At 40.7% G+C, this 21,266-nt stretch overlaps 1 protein-coding gene and 1 non-coding gene across 4 annotated transcripts in view; one reads left to right on the top strand and one right to left on the bottom strand.

Moving 5' to 3' along the window:
• SLC3A1 (solute carrier family 3 member 1) overlaps positions 1-11,490 on the bottom strand; it is a 32,801-nt gene extending 21,311 nt beyond the window's left edge. The window contains exons 1-4 of one of the 3 annotated variants that reach the window (XM_024552869.4): positions 11,472-11,490; positions 8,587-9,048; positions 3,254-3,433; positions 2,957-3,111 (exon numbers count right to left, since the gene is read on the bottom strand). In XM_024552869.4, coding sequence (XP_024408637.2) covers positions 2,957-3,111; positions 3,254-3,433; positions 8,587-9,016 — 765 coding nt within the window. In that variant the 5' untranslated portion in view covers positions 9,017-9,048; positions 11,472-11,490. Of the gene's footprint in view, positions 1-2,956; positions 3,112-3,253; positions 3,434-8,586; positions 9,076-9,815; positions 9,954-11,471 lie in introns of those variants that run through there. The other 2 variants (XM_053924213.2, XM_053924212.1) reach the window with 2 other exon arrangements.
• Positions 11,491-12,187: 697 nt separating this feature from the next.
• Positions 12,188-12,290, top strand: LOC112298226 (U6 spliceosomal RNA). The gene has a single exon (XR_002974131.2). It is a non-coding gene; the product is annotated as a U6 spliceosomal RNA (small nuclear RNA).
• The last annotated feature ends 8,976 nt before the right edge of the window (positions 12,291-21,266 follow it).

Below are 21,266 nucleotides of genomic sequence, written 5' to 3'. Positions count from 1 at the left end.
GTAGTAGCCGCTGACTTTTGAGTAAACATACCTTTATCAGCTCACCTCATGGCCCACCTGGACACACACCAGCATAAGATATTTATAGTAGATATAACCAAGAAAAAATCAGCATGCAGAATACAAGAAGAACTCTACAAAGCTATATAAACTGGCACAAACACTTTGGTAATTAATGTGGCATTATCTTGCAGAGCCCATGGTATCCCGCATCCGGCAATCTCACCCCTAGTCATTTACCTTAAAGAAGCTCTTGCACACGTGCCCCAGGAGAAGGAGATTAATGAGAATGTTTACAATGGCATTGTTAGTAGTAAAAAAGAAAAAGGAAAACTGAAACAGCCCAACTTTCCGTCAGCTAAAGATTAGATAACGAAACCATAAAATATTTACACAGTGAAAATGTATGAACCACACACACCAAACAATGAGGGGGAAAAGTCTAGTAACAAAAGACTACATGTGGCATAATGAGTCTCATACAGTTCAAAACAAAAGAGACTAAATAATAAAAAGCTTAAAAACATGTAGCATATGTAGTAAAGGCAAAACAAAAGCAAGGACTTGGAAACCCCTCATTCAAGGTAGTGGCTCCCTCTCAGAGGGGGTGGGGGAGGTGGGGCAGAGGAGAGCCCACAGGTAGTTTTGGCAGGTTTGGAGACATTCAAATTCTTAATTTGGGGAAGGGCTCACTGACGCTCACTATATTATTATTTTTCTAGCTTAGACATACAGGGCCTGGCACAAATAACGCCCCTTCTTTATTACAAAATCATAAGCATGTAATTCTGTAATATAACAATAGCACACTCAAGCATACCCTACGACATTTTAGGTGAAATGTTCAAATTAAAACTATAAATTATCACACCCATTTTAATACCCTATCAACCACACCCAAGCAGGCATTACTTCTGCCGGACCCTGTATATTACAAATATTTTTAAACAGTTTTACTCAGGTATAATTGAATATAACAAACTGCACGTATTTAAAGTATACAATTGGATCAGTCTGGACAAATGCATACCTCTCACCACGCTCCAAATAGTGAACACAGCCATCCTTTCTTACCCCAAATCCCACTCCCCCATTCCTCCCTGTCTCCCTCCCATCTCTGTAAACAACTAACCTACTTCCTGCCACTATACAGTAGTCTAGATTTTCTACAATTTCATGTCAGTGGAATTATAGAGTAGGCACTCTTTATCTGGCTTTTTTTCACTCTGCAGAGCCACTTCGAGCTTCATCCATGTTGTGTGTATCAATAGTTTATTCCTTTTTATTGCCAAGTAACATTCCATTGTACAGGCACACTGCCAAGTGTTTATCCATCTACCATATATTACATAGATTTCTGTAATCTACTATTGAATTAACACAAAAACACAGCCTTGGCTGCAGTAGAAAACTGATGGAAGAGTGGAACAACTGGACACCAAAAGATGCGGCAATTACAGTTCAGCAGGCAGGAGATGACATAGTGTGAAGTATAGGCTGCCATTTTTAAAAGCAGACTGCAGAGGTGGACTGACCAGATGCAGTCCGCAGTCCTGCCATTCACTAGCTGTGTGGCTTTGGGCAAGGTACCTAATGTCTCTCTGCCTCAGTCTGCTCACCTGCAAAACAGGAGCCGAAGCCTACCTTATAGGATTGTAAGGTAGATTAGGTGAATTAATGAATATAAGACACTTAGCACAGAGCCTGGAACATACCAGGCATTTAGTAAATGTTTGCTATTATCAGGATCATTTTTACAAGTGGGTGGATTGGGGAAAAGAAAAATTAAGGAGGTAAAACTGCCAGGACTTGCCGATGGCCTAGTCACCCGGCGGCATACTGGTGCCGTTTGATGAACCTGGGACACAGGAGGTGGAGGGAGAAGATCACACAGTCAGCTTTGACACATGGCGGTTCCCAGTGCCCTTGCATCATCTGAAAGTTGATGCCCAGCAGCCTGCCTGTTTACATGTTTATGGAGACGGTCAAGAAGAGAGGAGGGACTGGAGCAGGGAGAGAGGATCCAGAGTAAAAGGCTGAGCAGAAAGCAGGAGAGAACGTCAACCAGAGCCAGTGGAGAGACTGGCCTGGGACAGGAGGAGAGCTGCCAGGCAAAATACAAGACACCCAGTTAAAACTATACATCAGATAGACAATGAATAATTATTTCTACAAGTATGGCCCATGCAACATTTTATACTAAAAAGTATGCATTATTTATCTAAAGTTCAGATTTCATTGAGCTTCCTGGAATTTTGGCACCAATCCGGTCACCCCAGAAAGCAGGACACGGCCTCTGTTTCAGAAGTGAGTATGCAGAGGGTGGAAACAGGGGTGGGGAGGTGTGTTCGTTTCTGTCCTCTCTTTGAAGTAGTTTCCTGCTGAGGATGATGAGATAGGGAGAAGGCAATTAGGACGTTTGAGAAGGAAGGAGGGCATATCGATCTGCTGAATTTGCTGAATTTAGTAAAATTCCCAAGAAAACTGGATGACTCATTTCAGGTGGAGACAAGGAATGTGCGTTATCTCCAGAGGCAAAGGTCAGGGAAAGAACACCTGGAAGGCTGAGTTCATTTACGGCTAGGGTTTTGATGGAGGGAGGGGTAGGGGGTGCCGGATGTCAGAAAGGCAAAGGGGTCTGGAGAGTAGAAAGACTGTTTATGAAACGAATGGGACATGGACTCCAAGGTGGACAAAGTGGGAAGGGAGGGAAGGAGAGGTTAACAGCGAGCAGAGATTTAATTTGCTAGAACACATTAGGTCTACAATGAAATCAGAAATTCGAGTGACATTAGGAGGCTTGGGTACCCTATTTTCATTTCTTTGGGAAACTTTCCCCTTCTCATAAACTCTACCCATTAACTTTTTTCCCTTAAAAGGGCTTTATAAAATAGCCACTTTAATCCTTGAAGATCTGACCATTTTCACTTTGTAAATCAGGCAGGTTGGTACTTACCCAGTTGTTGGGTGGCGTGGTTATGCCATTCTCATGGGAACAGTTATGCCAGATATAATAATCAGTATATTTCTCTGTCCGGTTACGACTCAGTTGAAACCAAGCGTGTTTATCACTGGTGTGGTTTGGTATGAAATCGATGATTAATTTTAAACCTAATGAGTGAAGACATTTCAAGTGTTAGGAAAAGACTGTATCAGAATAGTACATGACAGTTAAGGAAAAAATACTGTAAGCACCTGCAGAAATGCTTTTGTCAACCGCCACCCTCTGCCACCCACCTTCCATTCAGTTTACCCTTATCGTGTATGGCTGCAACCAGGTCCTCAAAGTCTTTCATTGTTCCAAAAATGGGGTCGATTTCTCGGAAATCTTCAATACCATGTCGGAAATCTTTAAGGGATGATTTATAAAATGAAGTAATCCAAACAGTTTTTATATTTAAGGTTTTGATATAGTCCAGTTTATCTTGAATACCTGAAGAAAAATAATCAAGGCCATGAAAAATAAGTAAATAAAGTATCGGGTTTTTTGGTTGAAGAATTAAAAATAAAAGGAATTTGCCTAAAAGCAAAATATACATAATAAGACAGAAATATTTGGAATTGCATTGAATTTGAGTGAAAATTCAAATAGTAAGGTCTAGTTCTACCAAAGATATCAACTTAGCCTTGTGGCAATAACCTTTGACCTTTAACAAAGTTTCAATAACATAAAATCTGCCTGTGGCCCGTTCGTTTTTTATATTTAACACCAAGATGCAGTATTATTACTTGATTCTGCACATGGTTTCCAGTCTAGGCCAGCTGCCAGCCCAAGTGCCAAGGTACAAAGAAGAAAACAAATGCCCCTTTCGGTCACCTCGTTTGAGCGGCACTGTCCCGTACGACAGCCACTTACAACGTGACTAAGTCTGAACTGAAGTGTGCTGTAAATGTAAACCACACTGGACTTTGAAGACCCGATGTGAAAAGAAAGAATGTAAAACGCCTATTTAATATTGTTATTGTGATCATACGTTTAAATATTAAACAAAATATAATGTTAAAATTAATTTCACTTGATTCTTTTTATTTTTTTTAAATGTGGCTCCTCAAAGGTTTAGTTATTTTTGTAATGCTATTTCCTCTGACAGTGCTGAGGCCAAGAATTTACACGGAAGAGAATTCTAGACTCGGCTGAGAGGAGATGCAGGAATGAAGCTCTCTGTACTTGGAACCTTGCAGGGTAATTAGCAGGTAGTGTGCTCCTTCCTCCTAGTTCAGAGTCCTAAATAGACTCAGGCGCCTGTCAGGGTCACACAGCAGGCCAAAGGTCACTGAAGCCAAAACCCACAGTCGCCCGCCTCCCGGCATGAGGATGTCCCCTATGACAGACTGCCCGTTTGTGTCCTTGCTGGGCCTCAGTTCCCACACATGGGGGCTCTGAGACCTCCCAGAGTGTCAACAGGCAAAAAAAAGGGTTTGATTTAAGTCAGGACAACAATACCATATATCTCAAAAATGGGCACAAAGGGACAAGATGATAAAAATAATTGGGCTGGACAAACACAGGATAAAAGTGAAAAAGGGATCCCAGGCTCACACTCTGGGGGACAGAAGGCAATCACCAAAACCAAACTGAAACCAAACTGGTTTCTTCAGGTAATAACAAAATTCCTTTAACCCCAAGGACAAATACCTAATGATTACAGGGAGCAGCCAGTTCCTCAAAAAAATAAATACATAAATAAATAAATAAATAAATAAATATATATATATATATATATATATAGAGAGAGAGAGAGAGAGAGAGAGAGTAAATGGCAAATAGAAGAGCTGATTAGAAGCTGCTGTATTTTAAGGAATTTGGAGTATACAGGTGCACCCCACTCGTCGAAAGTCATATTATGTCACTTTCCTTTCTCAAAGACTTCAGTTAATACCTGCTTTTGCTAGCCAGAAGAACTCCGAAGAGGACTTCACTGAAGAAAAAAGGCCAGCCTCAGTGGGGTTAGAGCGCAGCCCAAGAGCCAGGGTTGTGGGTTGTTCGGGGCGGGGGCTTGGGCATCCAATGAGTGCATGGATGGGGGAAGCAACAACTCAATGTTGTTCTCTCCCTTCTTCTGTCTCCAAAGTCAATCAATAATTCTTTAAAAAGGAAAAAAGGCGAAAGTAGCATGTTTAGCGTTTGTCTTGCTGCAGCCATTATAGAGGCCGTGGTTCACAGGCTGCAGTAGAGAATGGCCTGCCAAGTCCCTTCCGGAGAAACTATGCCCAGCACCTCAGCATCAAGCCCCGAAGCTTTGAACTGTGTCTGTGAGCACCTGTGCTCTATTCAATTTTTTTTCCATATAAATTGATGGTAATTGCTTATTCACTTTCTGCCATTTCACAAAAAACGCTTCAGTTCCGCATAGCCAGGGAAAGCTGTTCCTAGAATGCAGTACAAAGGGAGAACCGGGAAGTGGGGAATGTATCTTTGGGTTGAGGGATTTTTTTTAGCTCTCTTTTGTGGGGGGCGGGGAACACTTTTGCTAGGGCGGTTGGGTATGAGGGAGGGGGGTGGGGTGTGGAAGGGAAGTCACCCAGATATAAGACCAGGCAGTGTCAGAGGGCGCCATAAACGAAGTCCAAAGCACCACAGTTCTGTGGAGGGAGGGCACACACTGACGAGGAAGGACTAAAGGGAGAAAATACACATGAGTGCAGGACAGGGGTTTGAACTGCACCGTGAAGGACGGATAGCATTTTAATTAGTGAAGAGGCAGGAAGATTTTTAAAAAGAGAGAAAATGACATGAGCGTGCAAAACAAAATCCTTTTATTAGTTATTTTAAAAAGTTAGAGATTTTGAATTTATCAGTACCATTTTAAAGTTAGATTAAGCCCATTCCTACCTCCCACACTCAATTAAAATAACCATACTGTATTACTTTCTCCAAACCACTATCAAAATCACTACCAAAAATGACGTTGTCCATTTAGTTCTTATTGTTGTCCTTAACTAGGGTGACCACGTCAACAGATTCGCCCAGGACAGTTCCAGTTTACACCTCCTGTCTGGCATAATTTTACTCTTAAAAGTGTCCTGGTTTAAATAATAAATTATAAGGACATTCTATACTTAAATCACTAAAAGATTATTAGTGTAACTTTAAAAATATAATTTTTATTTCTACTTTTTTACTAATATACAGATGTTGTATTAAATAATCTTTAATTCAAGTAATGACCAACCTACTGCTATGTTTTTTTCCTTCCCTTCATTTCTCAGGATTTATACTTTAAAGGCTCAGCCTACACCTTTTAATGGCATCACAACTTTTTTCCTGAAATATTATTTATGCTTTATTCACTAATAAGAAACTCTCGGCCAGACTGCCCAACTAGCCAAGACATATAATGGAAACACAGTTCTAAGCGCCACTCTGAGATAATCAACTATAAAGTGCACAGAAGCAGGAAATTTTCAGGAGGAAACCTGCTGCATGTAAGAAGTTAGAATTGATGAGCTTCCAGCCAAGATGGGGACATAGGTAGAGGAAGCTTCACTTCCTTGCACAACCCGAAGAAGGACAAGAACCAATTTAAAAACCAAAAACCACCACAACTTCCAGAAATCGAACTTTATGGAAGTCTGACAACCAAGGAGTTAAAGAAAATTTCTTGCAGACTGGTAAGAGGGGCAGAGAGGACACACGGCAAGGTGGCAGCTGGCAGACCAAGCGGTTCCACATTTGTGTGTGGATAAGCCAGGAAGAACAACTGGTGATCGAGACAGACCTCACAACCCAGGGTTCCAGTGCAGGAAACCAAAACTTCAAAACCTCTGGCTGTAAAAATCTGTGGGGCTTGTAGCAGTGGGAAAAAGTCCCAGTCTCACAGGAGAGGCCATTGGAAGGGCCTACGGGATCCCAGAACATACACAAACCCACCCACCCAGGAATCAGTACCAGGGCAGCACCAAAAAGGGCACAATCCCCTTGTGGGAAGTGAGGGAAGTGGCTGAAAGCAGGTGAGAGCCCAGCAAGTGGCATTGTTACTTCTCTGACCTCTCCCCCACATACAGCGCCACAATACAGCAATGTGGGCTGCCCTGCCCTGGCAAACACCTAAGGATCCACCCCTTACAATATAACAGATGCACCGAGACAAAGAAATATAGGCCAAATGAAAGAAGAGATCAAAACTCCAGAAAAAGGACTAAGTGACAAGGAGATAACCAACCTATCAGATGCACAGTTCAAAACACTGGTAATCAGGATGCTTACAGAAATGATTGAGTATGGTTGCAAAATAGAGGAGGAAGTGAAGGCTATGCAAAGTGAAATAAAGAAAAATATACAGGGAACCAACAGTGAAGAGAACAGTGAAGTGAAGGGAACTGGGACTCAATTCAAAGATTTGGAACAGAAGGAAGAAATAAACATTCTACCAGAACAAAATAAAAAAACAAGAATTCAGAAACATGAGGAGAGACCTAGAAACCTCTGGGACAACTTCAAACATTCCAATATCCAAACCATAGGGGTACCAGAAGGAGAAGAGGAAGAGCAAGAAATTGAAAACTTATTTGAAAAAATAATGAAGGAAAACTTCTCCAGTCTGGTGAAGGAAATAGACATGCAAATCTAGGAAGCTCAGAGAGTCCCAAAGAAGTTGGAACCAAAGAGGAACACACCAAGGCACATCATCATTAAGTTACCTAAGATTAAAGATAAAAAGAGAATCTTAAAAGCAGCAAGAGAAAAGGAGACAGTTAACTACAAAGGAGTTCCCATGAGACTGTCTGCTGATTTCTCAAAAGAAACCTTGCAGGCAAGAAGGGACTGGAAAGAAAAGATTACTCTATCCAACAAAGCTATCATTTAGAATGGAAGGGCAGATAAAGTGCTTCCAGATAAGGTCAACTTAAAGGAGTTCATCATCACCAAGCCTTTATTATATGAAATGTTAAAGGGACTTATCTAAGAAAAAGAAGAAGATCAAAACTATGAACAATAAAAGAACAGCAAATTTACAACTATCAACAACTGAACCTAAGAAAAAAACAAAAATAAAAACAAACTAAGCAAACAATTGCTTAGAGGATCAGAATCACAGAAATGGAGATCACATGGAGGGTTATCAGCAGGGAGGGGTCGGGGGTAGAAAGGGGGGAAAGGTACAGGAAATAAGAAGCATAAATGGTAGGTACAAAATAGACCGGGGAAGGTTAAGAATAGTATGGGAAATGAAGAAGCCAAAGAAGTTACATGTACAACCATGGACATGAACTAAGGGGGAGAATGCTGGAAGGAGGGGTGGTGCAGGGCAGAAGGGGAGAAAGGGGAGAGAAAAAATAGGACAACTGTATTAGCATTATCAATAAAATATACTTAAAAAAAAAGTTAGAATTGGTGACCAACTACGCATATGAGAAGTAAATTAAACAACTCTTTGGGGGCTCCAAGTACTCCAAGTAGTCTTTCATTACACAGGGAGGGTTTCTGGGTTCTGCTGGATGGCTTTTAAAAAGACCATAAACAAGGTGTGACCAGTCATACTGGCAGATGCTTACCATACAACCCAGATATAATTCGGTTTCAAGGACAGAGAAAGCCACACCTCCACCTCATCCTGCCCCACCCTCACTCTGTCCCCCAGGCACCTTTTAGATCTCCATTGCCATCCTGGTTGCTGTCCTTGAAAGATCGTGGGTAGATCTGGTACATGGGTCCTGCCTGCCACCAGTCGAGGCATTTGGGAGAGACGGCGATGATGGCTATGGTGGCCCCAATGAGCGCGAGCACAGAAGCCACGGTGAGCCAGAAGAGGACCTCTCGGGGCACCCGGTATCGGGCCTGGCCTGAGAAGTGAAAGAGCACCTCCTTGGGCATCCCTGCGTAGGGCTGGATATTCTTTAAGTCCGGCTCCTCTGGGTCAACGATGCACATGATGCTGTGCTGTGGGCTGTCGGCTGGGCCGCCTGGATCCAGGTCCTTTTCCAGAATGTCTTCATTTTGCACAAATCCGTTGTTTGTGTGGCAGCCCTTCATCCTTATTCCAATGGAGTCTCTCTTGCTTTTCTTCTCAGCCATGTCTCAGTGTCTTATCCCTGGGACGTGCCTGCCTGCAGTAACAAAGGTGGCAATGTGGATTGCTGAAATGCTTAGTTATGTTAATGAGCTTTGTGTGGTTTATAAATAAACCTGGCTGGACAAAGTCCAGCCAAGGAAGAAAGGGTAAAGGTCAAGGGGGTTTTAAAAAATTCTCTTTACACCTGTGAAGCTGATGTAGCTACAATCAGAACACTGAGAGGCTCAGAGCCAGCCTGGAACAGGGCCTGGGGTAGGGGGAGGAGGGAGGACAGGAAGAAGTAGTAGGGCTCCATTGCAGTTTAAGATGTTACTTGACTGAGTACATCAATGTTCATAGCATCACTATTCACAATAATCAAATGGTGGAAAAAGCCAAGTGTCCATTAGCAGACAAATAAAGTATCATATAAGCACACAATGCACTATTAATCAGCCTTAAAAGTGAAGGAAATTCTGACACATACAACATGAGTGAAACTTGAAAACAGCCCTGGCTGGTGTGGCTCAGCAGATTGAGTGCTGGCCTGTGAACAAAAAGGTTGCCGGTTGGATTCCCAGTCAGGGCACTGGCCTAGGTTGCAGGCCAGGTCCCCAGTAGGGGGCGTGCAAGAGGCAACCACACATTGATGTTTCTCTCCCACTCTTTCTCCCTCCCTTCCCCTCTCTCTGGAAATAAATAAATAAAATTTTTTTTAAGATAAACCAAAGAGGCCCACACCAAAACACATCATAATTAAAATGCCAAAGGATAAAGACAAAGAGAAATCTTTTAAAAAGCAAGAGAAAAGTAATTAGTTACCTACAAAGGAGCTTGCATAAGGCTCTCAGCTGATTTCTCAACAGCAACACTTCAGGTCAGAAGGGACTGGCATGAAATATTCACCAGCCCTGGCAGAGTAGCTCACTTGGTTAGAGCATTGGCCTAATACACCCATGTTGTGGGTTCGACCCCTGGTCAGGGCATATATAAGAATCAACCAATGAATGCATAAGTAAGTGGAACAACAAATTGATGCTTCTCTCTCTCTCTCCCTTCCTCTCACTTTTTAAAATAACTCAAAATTTCACTCAAAATTAAAGAAATAGAAACAAAGTTAAAAAGTGATGGTCATTTTGTTCTTTTCACTTTTTTGGGTTTTTATCTTTTTTTTTTACTTTTTATTCAGTTTATTAGGGTACCATTCATTAATAAAATTATATAGGTTTCAAGTGTACAATTCTACAATACATCACCTGTATATCGTATTGTGTGTTCACCACCCCAAGTCTCTGTAAACTTTTTTTGATTTTTCTCAGTTTTCTATAATAATTATGTATTATTCTTCCATTGGAAAAAAATTAAGTTAGGAAAACCTGAGCTGGGAATCTACCAAGAACTTCCAGGCAGGTAGTAGAGGCCAGTATCGGGTGACTCCTCCTAGACACAGTCCCCCAAAGCTCATAAATACCCCATACCCCTATTTCAACTAAAGAAGAAAAGAGCAAACTTCAAAGAGCATTAAGATGGATTCACTGAGCAAGTATTGAATTGCTGGAGGGAACAGGAAGTTGCCAGAACTTGGAGAAGGTAGTACAGCACTAAGAATTCCAAGCAAGTACTTTCAAGGAGATTTCAAAGTAATATTGATTGTAGAGAGCCAAACACACTACAGCTAAGACTTGTAAACTTGAATGATTTACAAGGACACAGAGGAAACTTAAAAACTAAGTTGGATATTTGGAACAAAGAATCAGAGATAAGGAACTACTATAAAGGACACATGGACAAAATCAAGGGGGAGAATGGAGGTGGGGGAGGGAGGTGGGTTCAGCAGTAGTGGAGTGGAGGGATGGGGAGAAAAGGCACACAACTGTAATCGAATAACGATAAAAAATTAAAAAAAAAAGAATCAGAGATAATAAAGATAAACTCCCAGTAAATTCAATCCCGAGTAAGTTGCACAACCACGGTAATAAAGCGAAGAAAAATGAAACAGCTGGGAAACAAATGACAAGACCATGGGGAAAGCCACAGGATCTAGAAACACCCTGCTATTAAACAAAGCAGGGAAAACCCTGCAGGTAAACAAACACAAAAAGCAGCAATCAACGGAAACACATACATAATGAATTTTAAAGCCGTCGTATCATAAAGACTGCCCACTCATCAGCAAGCCCACCACAGCGCACACAACCTCTCAGATTTGTGCACATTTGAAAGAGAAAGAGGATTTTCCATATTACATTTACCTATTGACAGCCTCTGTGAACTAAGGCTGGGACATGCTGCCCAGTCATGTTCAGGTTCCCAGCATCAGGCTCAGCGCCTGATAGGTTATTAAATGAGTAAGACAAGGAGGAGGAGGTCGAGGAGTGGAGGATGTGAAGAGGTGGAGTCAAAAGAGGAGAGGAGGAAAGTGGGAAGTATATTCAGCCCCAAAACACAGATTTTCATCACTTAGCCAAATGTTCTTACCTTGGTACAATTTAGCGAGTGAGATTTTAAGCCAGAAGAAGACTCAAGCCTGCCTCCTTCATTTGCTCTCTGACTGATCTCAGGTGAGCTTGGCACCTCCACTAAGCCTTTATCTCAACCATAAAATTTTATTTGATTCTGGGGTTAACATAATATAGCCCAGAGTAAAATGTTTTTAAAAACAGTCCAATGAAAAGGAAACACAAAAATCGATTTATCCGAGCTAAAGAAGGAAGTTCATCTTATTCAACCATTGAAATCAAGGGAGGACATTTAAACATGTTTTTGCTGAAAGTTAAACTATTTTAAAGCATTTTTAGAAAATATTATTAAATTTATTTTTAGAGAGAGGGGAAGGGAAGAAAGAAGAGAATAACAGAAACACTAATGTGAGAGAGAAACATCGATCAGTTGCCTCTCATATGCCCCCCAACTGGGGACTTGACCCACCACCCAGGCATGCACCATGACTGGGAATCCATCTGGTGACCTTTCGCTTTGCAGGATGATGCCCAACCAACAGAGCCACACTGGTCAGGGCTGTTTTAAAATAGTTTTATAGCCAAATATAATAAAAATAGCTAAGGAAATCTTGACAGAACATGCAAATGTGACGAATATTATTCCCTCACATATAATGAATGCCAACATGTAAAATCAACAGCTAAATCACATTCAATACGAGATTAAAAGAGCATAAACTGTTCATAAGAAACTGGCTTCGGCAGCACCTACGCTAAGACTGGAGCAATACAGAGAAGGTCAGCATGGCCCATGTGCAAGGGTGACGTGGGAACTCAGGAAGCATTCAAAAAAAGGAAAGAAAAGAAAAAGAAACTAGCATTGCATAAAGGTACCTTTTCTTGATGGAATTGAAGAAATCTGAATTAAAACATCATTAAGGTACATGATAAATTAATTGATGATAGCCCAGTTAATGGGATCCCTGGATCTATGCATTTTATTCCATAATTTTTTAGCGCCTTAACACAGAGTCTGGCTTGGCCATGTGGTTTGCTTTGGCCAATGGAACAATAACAAACTTGACACAAAAAGAGACTTTAAAAAGTGCTTTGTGCATTTCTGTTCCCCTTTTGGACCCCAGCGATGACTGTGAGATTATGCCCAGCCTAGCCTGCTGCAGGAAAGGCGAGAAGGTTGTGGGAGACATGGACAGGAGTGTGGAACCCGCCCTTCCAGGGCCTTTCAGACCAGCCGGTGCCCAGGCAGCCAGCCAATGCCACAGATGCATGAGCGAGCGGGATCCAAGGAGCTTGGCCCACGTCAGCCAAAGTGCCCCATAAAATATGCGCACTCATTTAAAACAAACTTAAAAAGTGATCATCATTTTGTTCTTTTAACGTTTTTGGTTTTTTAATTTTTTTTACTTTTTATTCAATTTATTAGGGTGCCATTGATTTTTTTTGTCTATAATTTGATAAGTTTTTACATTGTGTGTACACCCATGAAACCATCACCACAAACAAAATATTGGTTGGACCAAAATTGTCCATCACCTGCAAACATTTCCTCCTTCCCCTCTGTCCTCTCCCCCTCCTTTCCAGGAATGCCCCCGGCCTTTAATGGACGCTTTCTTAGCAAGGTCTGACTCATAGCCAAGAGACAGTCAGCATTGCTTTGGGCGCGGGGGCGAGGTCTCTGAGAATACAGGCATCCTCCTTTAAAGAAATTCCTTTATACACATGTAGGCAGGGACATAAAGCCATTGTGAATGTGTCCCTTTAAAATAAAGCCACTTACACTACGTCACCTATCAGACCATGAATCCTCTCAGAACACTCGTATGGCTCCTCACAGAGAACAAGTCCAATACCTTTCCCCAGAAGCCTAGGCTGCAGTCTATGCCCGCACTGCATTTCTCATCCTAGTTCTCTTGTATTATCTCCAAATTGGGCCCAGTGGGCCAGTCAACCACTGATGTCCATCGTCCCCTCATCACTGACCCTGCCCACATGTTCCTGGCCCCCTCCCAGGCCCTGCCCTGCCTACCTTCCCAGCCCCCACCACCCTCATTGCAGCGGACACTGGTCCAGCCCTCCCACAACTCCTGCCTGTGTTATTCATGTGCATATTCATCCTTATAATGGCGGTTATTTAAAAATACGATTTTATTTGGTCTTCCCATCCAAGGCAACTGAGAATTGTACCTAACACCACAATAATAGAGCTCTGCCCATTGTCAATGTTCAGAATCTTGTTGGGGAAAGGACCTCGGAGATCATCTCCAATAAATAAAATGTAATTAAACTTAAAATGTTTAAAATAGCACATACCAACACCCACCAGTGGTAACAGGTCGATCAGCTCCCTCCCAGGCAAAGAGCTGTGCATAGTGAGGCCTATGTCACAGATAAAAGTTGTTATTGTTAACATTATAGCTATAATAATACTAAGTACTATTAAGTACTAAGCATCAGGGCAATAGGGTCTACCCACTATATTTACATAACTAAAGGAAACTTCTCAGATTATTCTTTATAAAGCGTGAATGATCTGCTCAGAGGTAATTTCTCTATCCCAAGAGGCAGCTAGAGACTTCCCTCACTAAAGACATATCAGTTGTCTTTGTTAGTGAATACTGATCGGGAAGATACTAGAGGCAGCGGAGCAGGATAATATCAACCAGCATTTCATTTTTGTTTCTACTTCCTCTATTTCCACTTTAAAAAATATATTTGTTTAATTTGAACGAAAGACCACGAGGACAAGAACTGTTAGCTCTTCTAAGTTCCATTTCATGACAGTACCTTTACCTGAATCAGAATTCATCTTTTGGAAGTCCTTAAACTAGTCAGCCTGCTTTAAATTGGGGAAAAGTGCCTAAGTATAGGGAGCATCGCTAATTGCATAGTTCTAATCATAGATGTTAGTTGTATCCTTACTACCTCTTACAACCAAGAATGTAAAACTGTGGAACTAAATCTTCAACACGAGTGAATTTGGTTCACTGGAATGTTCTAATTAGAACTGTGGTCCTCTTCGGTTACTTGATACATATAAAACTATATATACTCTTATAGAAGGGAAAACAAAGTAAAACCTACTCTCTGAACTTTACATTTGAAACTAAATACACTTTATCAAGCAAAGCCATAATCAACCACATGAAATATTTTGCAAGCTATCTTGGATAAATATCTTAGTATCTCTAGAAATTAGAGATTTTTGTACATGAGTCAATCACACAAAGTCCCAGAACAGGCATACCCTGATTTTCAGATAGGGAGCTTTCTGATAAAGACTTGATTACTGCAAGGGAGGAAAAATACCTTTTCCTCTACCATTAATGGTAAGCTCTTAACTGAGACCTTCTGTAACAAAAGACAGGTTAACAAGAGAAAAGCAAACAAATTTATTTAACACAAGTTTGATGTGACATGGGAGTCTTCAAAAGGAAATGAAGACCTGAAAAACATTTCATCCTGAGTGTTTTAAAAAAAAATTATTTATTTATTTATTTATTTATTTATTTATTTATTTATTTATGAGAGCGAAGGGAGGGAGAGAAACACCGACGTCAGACAGAAACAACCCCAACCCAGGCATGGGCCCTGACCAAAAAGAGAACCAGCCACCTTTTGCTGTGCAAGATGATGCCCAGCCTACTGAGCCAACTGGACAGGTTAGCCCTGAATGGTTTTATGTTAGGTGTGATGAAGAGTGGAAGTTTGTGGAAAGATATAATAGGACAGAAGGTATGAGGTAAGTATACTGGGAAAACTTAGCAAAGCTAATAAAATTCATTCTGGTTTCTCTCTGTGTCTCTGGATGCTCCTTTCTCCCTGGTATAGGTATAGGGAGGGTATAAACCTCTCACAAAAGGGTCCTGTGACCTGCTTCAGGGGAGGGTCAGAACGTTCTTCCCACACCTGTCATTTCTCAGCTCTCAGATTCCTCAGCTTGAAATAGTCAATACACCAAGGAGCCGTATATGGGGTAGCACGTCCTGCACCCCCTTGTTATCATTATTAGTTCTTTTTACAGAAGTACCTTTTTTATTTGACTATACAAACACTTTGTCACTATAGGTGGCAGATTTGTTTTGAGGAGTGTTTACAGCAAGAGCCAGGATCTGCAAATTTTTCTCCAGGTTAAATGCAGCCCAATACGCGTTCTTGTAAATAAAGTTGTATTGGAATGCAGACACTCTCGTTTGTTTACGTGTTACCCGGGGCTGCTTCGCGCAACAGGAGAGTTGACAGACGCAGACCACATGGCCCTCAAAGCCCAACATATTTACTCTCTGGCCTTTTACAGACGGCGTTTGTTGACCCATGATCTACAGAATAAAGAGCAATAAATAAATATGTTAAAGAATTATTACCCAAAAATGTATCACCCCAAAAGCCTCAAAGGTCACCCTAGGCCAAGATAATTTTGAACCAGAAAGCCAATAATGTTTGCTTAAAAGGTGGTATTCCACTTTCCTAAGTTTGAGGAGACATCAAAATTGAAGTCGTAACTGGAATGGAGGCTCCCTACTCCTCATAGGTAGAGACTGAAGCGTTTTTGGCTTTGGCAATGATGTATCCATGAGAATGCCACATAAAAGGGATACCTATTCTAAAAGGTTACTGAACCATAGCTCTTGAGAAGAGAAAATCAACTGTGGGCCCTTTCTATAGCTGCATTTCAATAAAATTTTAGTTACTTTTACAACACCTTAAAGTTATGTTGTTCTATTAATAAGGCTTCCTAATTGTTAGGGGAGGGTAGCAGATAGGATTATGTAATACCCTTGACCCTTTTATATCTGTCAACATCATATAATTCAGCCCCTGAATTATGAATGGATTGTTTAACAAAGCTTCCTCCTCACTCCACCCCACCATTCCACCAGCTGCTTAAGAAAACCATTAAGTAATCAACCAGGTATACATTCAAATATGCACAAAACTACTAAATAAATCCATAAGCAGTAAATTCCCAGCGCTACTTACCTAAAGCAGGTTACACAGGGGAGCCCATGGGAAAGTAACTCGGGGCGTAAAATTTGGAGCATCCTTCTCGTGTGAATTTCATCTCAAGTTCCTCTTTTGAAATATGTTATAATGAAAAGTATTTAAACAGATTTGAAAGAATTATACAGTGAATCTCCATAAGCTCAAATCTACATGAAGACATTTTCATTCCTTTTTAAAATTCAGATTAAGGAGGCATAAAATACCCAAAACTTTTAGGTATATAGAGTGAAGAACTTTGACAAACGTATGGTTGTATGACCACGACGACATTCACAGCACACACAGTGCAGTCCAGCCCCTCCCCCAGACCCAGCCTCTGGCAACGACTGACCTGCTGTTACTGTGATTTTCCCTTTTCTCGACTCTCAGATGAATGAAATCATGCAGGATGCAGTCTCTTGTGTCTGTCACCTTTCATTTAGCAAACTGCTTCTGAGATTCCCTCTTGTTGTTGCATGAAGAGAGGTTTGTTCCCTTTTGTTTCTAAATGGCATTCATTGCACGGATGTGGGGTATCCTTTCACCAGTTGATGGACTTTGGAGGTATTTCCAATCATGGACTATTAGGAATAAAGCTCTTGTGAACGTTCATGCACAGATTTTTGTGTGGACATGTTTTTTTTTTCTTGTGGGTAAATATTGAGGAGTGGAATTGCTGATTCATAAAGTTAGTTTGCTATTAAAAGTTTATAAGAAAGTGTCAAATGCTTTTCTAAAGTGGTTGGACCTTGTTATCTTCCCGTGAGTAATCTGTGTGTTCTGTTTGCTCCTTGTTTTGCTGACAATTGGCAATGCCCGTCTTCGTGATTTCAGTTGCTCTAATGAGTCATATTGCTATCACAACTTGCATTTCCTCAATGACTTGCAATTGTGAGTATTGGTGGTTGATAGCATTTTTATATCTTCCTTGGTGAAATGCTCGTTTGATTTTTTAATATTTTACCCCCTTTAGAAATCTATTATAAACACAATCCTTTATCAGATTTTTTATTGTTTCAGTTGTCCCCATTCGTCCCCCTGTTGCTCTGCCCCACTTTGTCCAACCCCCCCAAAGACAAGCTCCACCCCCTTGTCCTTGTCCATGGGTCGTTTGTACATGTTCCTCGACCCTTCTCCTTCTTTCCCCCGTTACACCCCTCCCCTCCCCTCTGGTCACTGTCAGTTTGTTCTTTATTTCCAGGTCTCTGGTTCTTTTTGGGGGGGCTCATTTATTTTGTTGATTAGGTTCCACTTATAGGTGAGATTATGTGGTATTTGTCTTTCACTGCCTGGCTTATTTCATTTAGCATAATATTCTCCAGTTCCATCCATGTTGTCACAAAAGTTAGGAGTTCCTTCTTTCTTTCTGCTGCATAGTATTCCATCACGTAAATGTACCATAGTTTTTTGATCCACTCATCTACTGATGGGCACTTAGGTTGCTTCCAGCACTTGGCTATTGTAAATAATGCTGGTGTGAACTTTGGGGTGCACAAGTTCTTTTGATTTGGTGTTTCAGGATACTTAGGGTATAATCCCAGCAGTGGAATTGCTGGATCAGAAGGCAGTTCCTTTTTTATTTTTTTGAGGAAATTCCATACTGTTTTCCACAGTGGCTACACCAGTCTGCATTCCCACCAACAGTGCACTAGGGTTCCCTTTTCTCTACATCCTCACCAGCATGTTTGTTGATTTGTTAATGATGGCCATTCTGACTGGTGTGAGGTGGTACCTCATTGTGGTTTTAATTTGCAGCTCTCTGATGGCTAGTGATGCTGAGCATCTTTTCATTTCTCTGGGCCCTCTGTTTGTCCTCCTTGGAAAAGTGTCTATTCAAGTCCTTTGACCATTTTTTAACTGGATTGTCTTCCTGGTGTGTGGTCATGTGAGTTCTTTATATATTTTGGAGATCAAACCCTTGCCAGAAGTACCATTGGCAAATATATTTTCCCATGAAAAAGGTTGGTTCCCTTTTCATTTTGTTTTCTTTAGATGTACAGAAGCTTTTTAATTTGATGTATTCTCATTTGTTTATTCTTTCCTTTATGTCCCTTGCTCTAAGGGACATATTGGTGAAAATATTGCTGTGTAGGATATCTGAAATTTTCCTGTTTCCTCTAGGACTTTTATGGTGTAAATTGGTGGTCTAGTTTCATTTTTTTGCATGTAGCTGTCCAGCTCTCCCAACACCATTTATTGAAGAGGCTATTTTTACTCCATTTTATGCTCCCGTCCCCTTTGTCAAATATTGACCACATAATCTTGGGTTTATTTCTGGGCTCTCTACTCTGTTCCATCAATCTATGTGTCTGTTCTTATGCCAGTACCAGGCTGTTTTAATTACAGTGGTCTTGTAATATAGTTTCATATCAGGTATTGTGATCCTTCCTACTGTTCTTCTTTCTGAAAATTGCTGAGGCTATTCAGGGTTGTTTATGGTTCCATATAAACTTTTAAGTATTTGTTCTATATCTGAGAAATAAGCCATTGGTACTTTAATGGGGTCTGCCCAAGACTTGCCTGTTCACTGCTTGGTGGTGTCTCTTGGCAGGATCACAATATTGCCCACAATGTTTTATCTAGAAAACTTAGTTTTAGCTCTTAAAGACTGTGACTCCTTTCACGTTTATTTTTTGTTGGTCAGGGTTGATTTTCTTTCTTGCATATATCTACGCGTTTGCTCCAGAACTGTTAGTTGAAAAGACTTTCCTTTCCCCATTGGCTTGTGTCAGCTTTGACAAAAACCAAGTGACTCTACACAGGTGTCACACACTTACACAGGCTATTTCTGGACCCTCTACTGGGTTCCACTGTTACGTATATCGCTGGACATTGAAAGCACATTGTTTTGTTTTGTTGTAAGATGGGTTGCCTGGAAGAAAGCCAGGGGAGTTATTTGTTTATAAGCATGTCCATATAGGCATTTAATAAATACTTAGGTGGTTCAATAAATACTTGTGTAAAAACATTGAAAAATATTGTATAAAATTATTGTAAGTAGAATCCTGAGAATCATGCTTCAAAACAGCATGGGGGGGGGGGTCTTACCACTCACATGGTCACCTGCAAGTGGGACGCTCAAGTTTCAGTTTACAGGTACACCGCTCCCCCACATAGGCATCCAGATGTAAGTCCTCATCCACCCTCTTCTGCTCTTCCTCCCACGTTGTCTTAATTACTGTGGCTTTATAGTAATTCTTGTAATCAAGTAGTATGACTCCCAACTTAATCCTCCATATCAATGTTGTTTAGAATGTTCCAGGTCCATTTGTAATATTTCTATATAAATTTTAGAATCAGTTTGTCAGAGCCTACAAAAAATGGCTGTGAAGCATTTGATTAGGGTTTCATTTAATCTATAAATCAATTTCAGGGTAATTGATAACTTGATATTGAATCTTTCACCCAAGAACATGGTATCTCCCTCCAATTATTTAGGGTTTTTTCTTTGTTTTTGTTTTTTAAAGATTTTTACTTAGAGGGGAAGGGAGAGAGAGAGGGAGAGAAACATAAATCAGGTGCCTCTCTCATGCACCCTGACTGGGGACCGAATCCACAGCCCAGGCATGTACCCTGACTGCAAATCAAACCAGTGACCTTTCGCTTTGTGGGACAGCACCCAACCAAGCCGCACCAGTCAGGGCTATTTTGGTCCTTTCTCTCCAAATGGCTTGCAGTTTTTCTGTGTCCAGGTCCTGTACATATTTCATTAAATTTACCTCCAACTGTTTCATGGTCTTTGATGCTCTTGCAAATGTTAACTTTTTTTTTACTTTGACTTTAAATTGTTTGTTCCTAGTATGTAGAAATACAATATTTTGGCATACTGACCTTGAATACGGTGACCTTGCTAAGCTTATTTATTAGCTGTAGTATCTTATTCATAGATTCCTTATTATTTTCAACTCACGTAATCATGTTATTTGCAAATAAAGACAATTATGTTCCACTTTGTACGTTTTTAAATTTTTTGTCCTGTTGCACTGGCTAAAACCTTCAGTCTATATTGAATACAAGTGGTGAAATCAGACATTCTTGTTTGATGAATTCGAGGGAACATAATCTTTTGGCATTCAGTGTGATGTTAGGTGTTACACAGTTACTCTGTTAGGTTGAGCAAGTTCCCTTTTATCTGTAGTCTGCTGATAATTTCTATCATGAATGGGTCCTAAATTTTTTTCAAATACTTTTTTTTGAATGGGTAAGATGACATGGGTTTTCTTTTTTACTCAGTATTGAATTACATTGACTTTCAAGTTTCCTCTCAGGTGTCAATTTCATTGGCATAACCCTTTTCATCATAATCCTTTTATTCTGTCTGTAGGCCCCATGGTGATATCTCCCCTTTCACTTCTGACACTGATCATTTGTCTTTGTCTTTTCCTGATCAGTCTTGTTAATGTTTATCAATTTTTAAAAAAGATTTTATTTACTTTTAGAGTGAGGAGAAGGAAGAGACAGAGACAGAGAGAAACATTGATGTGTGAGAGGTAACTTCGATCAGTTGCCTCTTGCCCCCAACCAGGGACCTGGCCTGCAACCCAGGCATGTGCCCTGACTGGGAATCAAACTGGCGACCTTTTGGTTTGCAGGCCGGCACTCAATCCATTGAGCCACACCAGCCAGGGCAGAAGTTTATCAATTTTATTAATATTTGCAAAGAGCCAGATTATTTGATTGATTTTTCTATTTCATTGATTTCTGTGCTCATCCTTAGTGTTTTCCTCCTTTCCTCTATTTGTAGTTACTTCTAAATTTGTAAAGTTAAATTATTTTGAGATCTTACACTTTCAAAAGTTCAGAGCTATAAATTTCCCTCTAAGTACTGCCT

Source organism: Desmodus rotundus, chromosome 5 (genome assembly GCF_022682495.2).
Source record: "Desmodus rotundus isolate HL8 chromosome 5, HLdesRot8A.1, whole genome shotgun sequence".
NCBI classification, from domain to species: Eukaryota; Metazoa; Chordata; class Mammalia; order Chiroptera; family Phyllostomidae; genus Desmodus; species Desmodus rotundus.
This window is presented reverse-complemented; position numbering and strand designations above follow the sequence as displayed.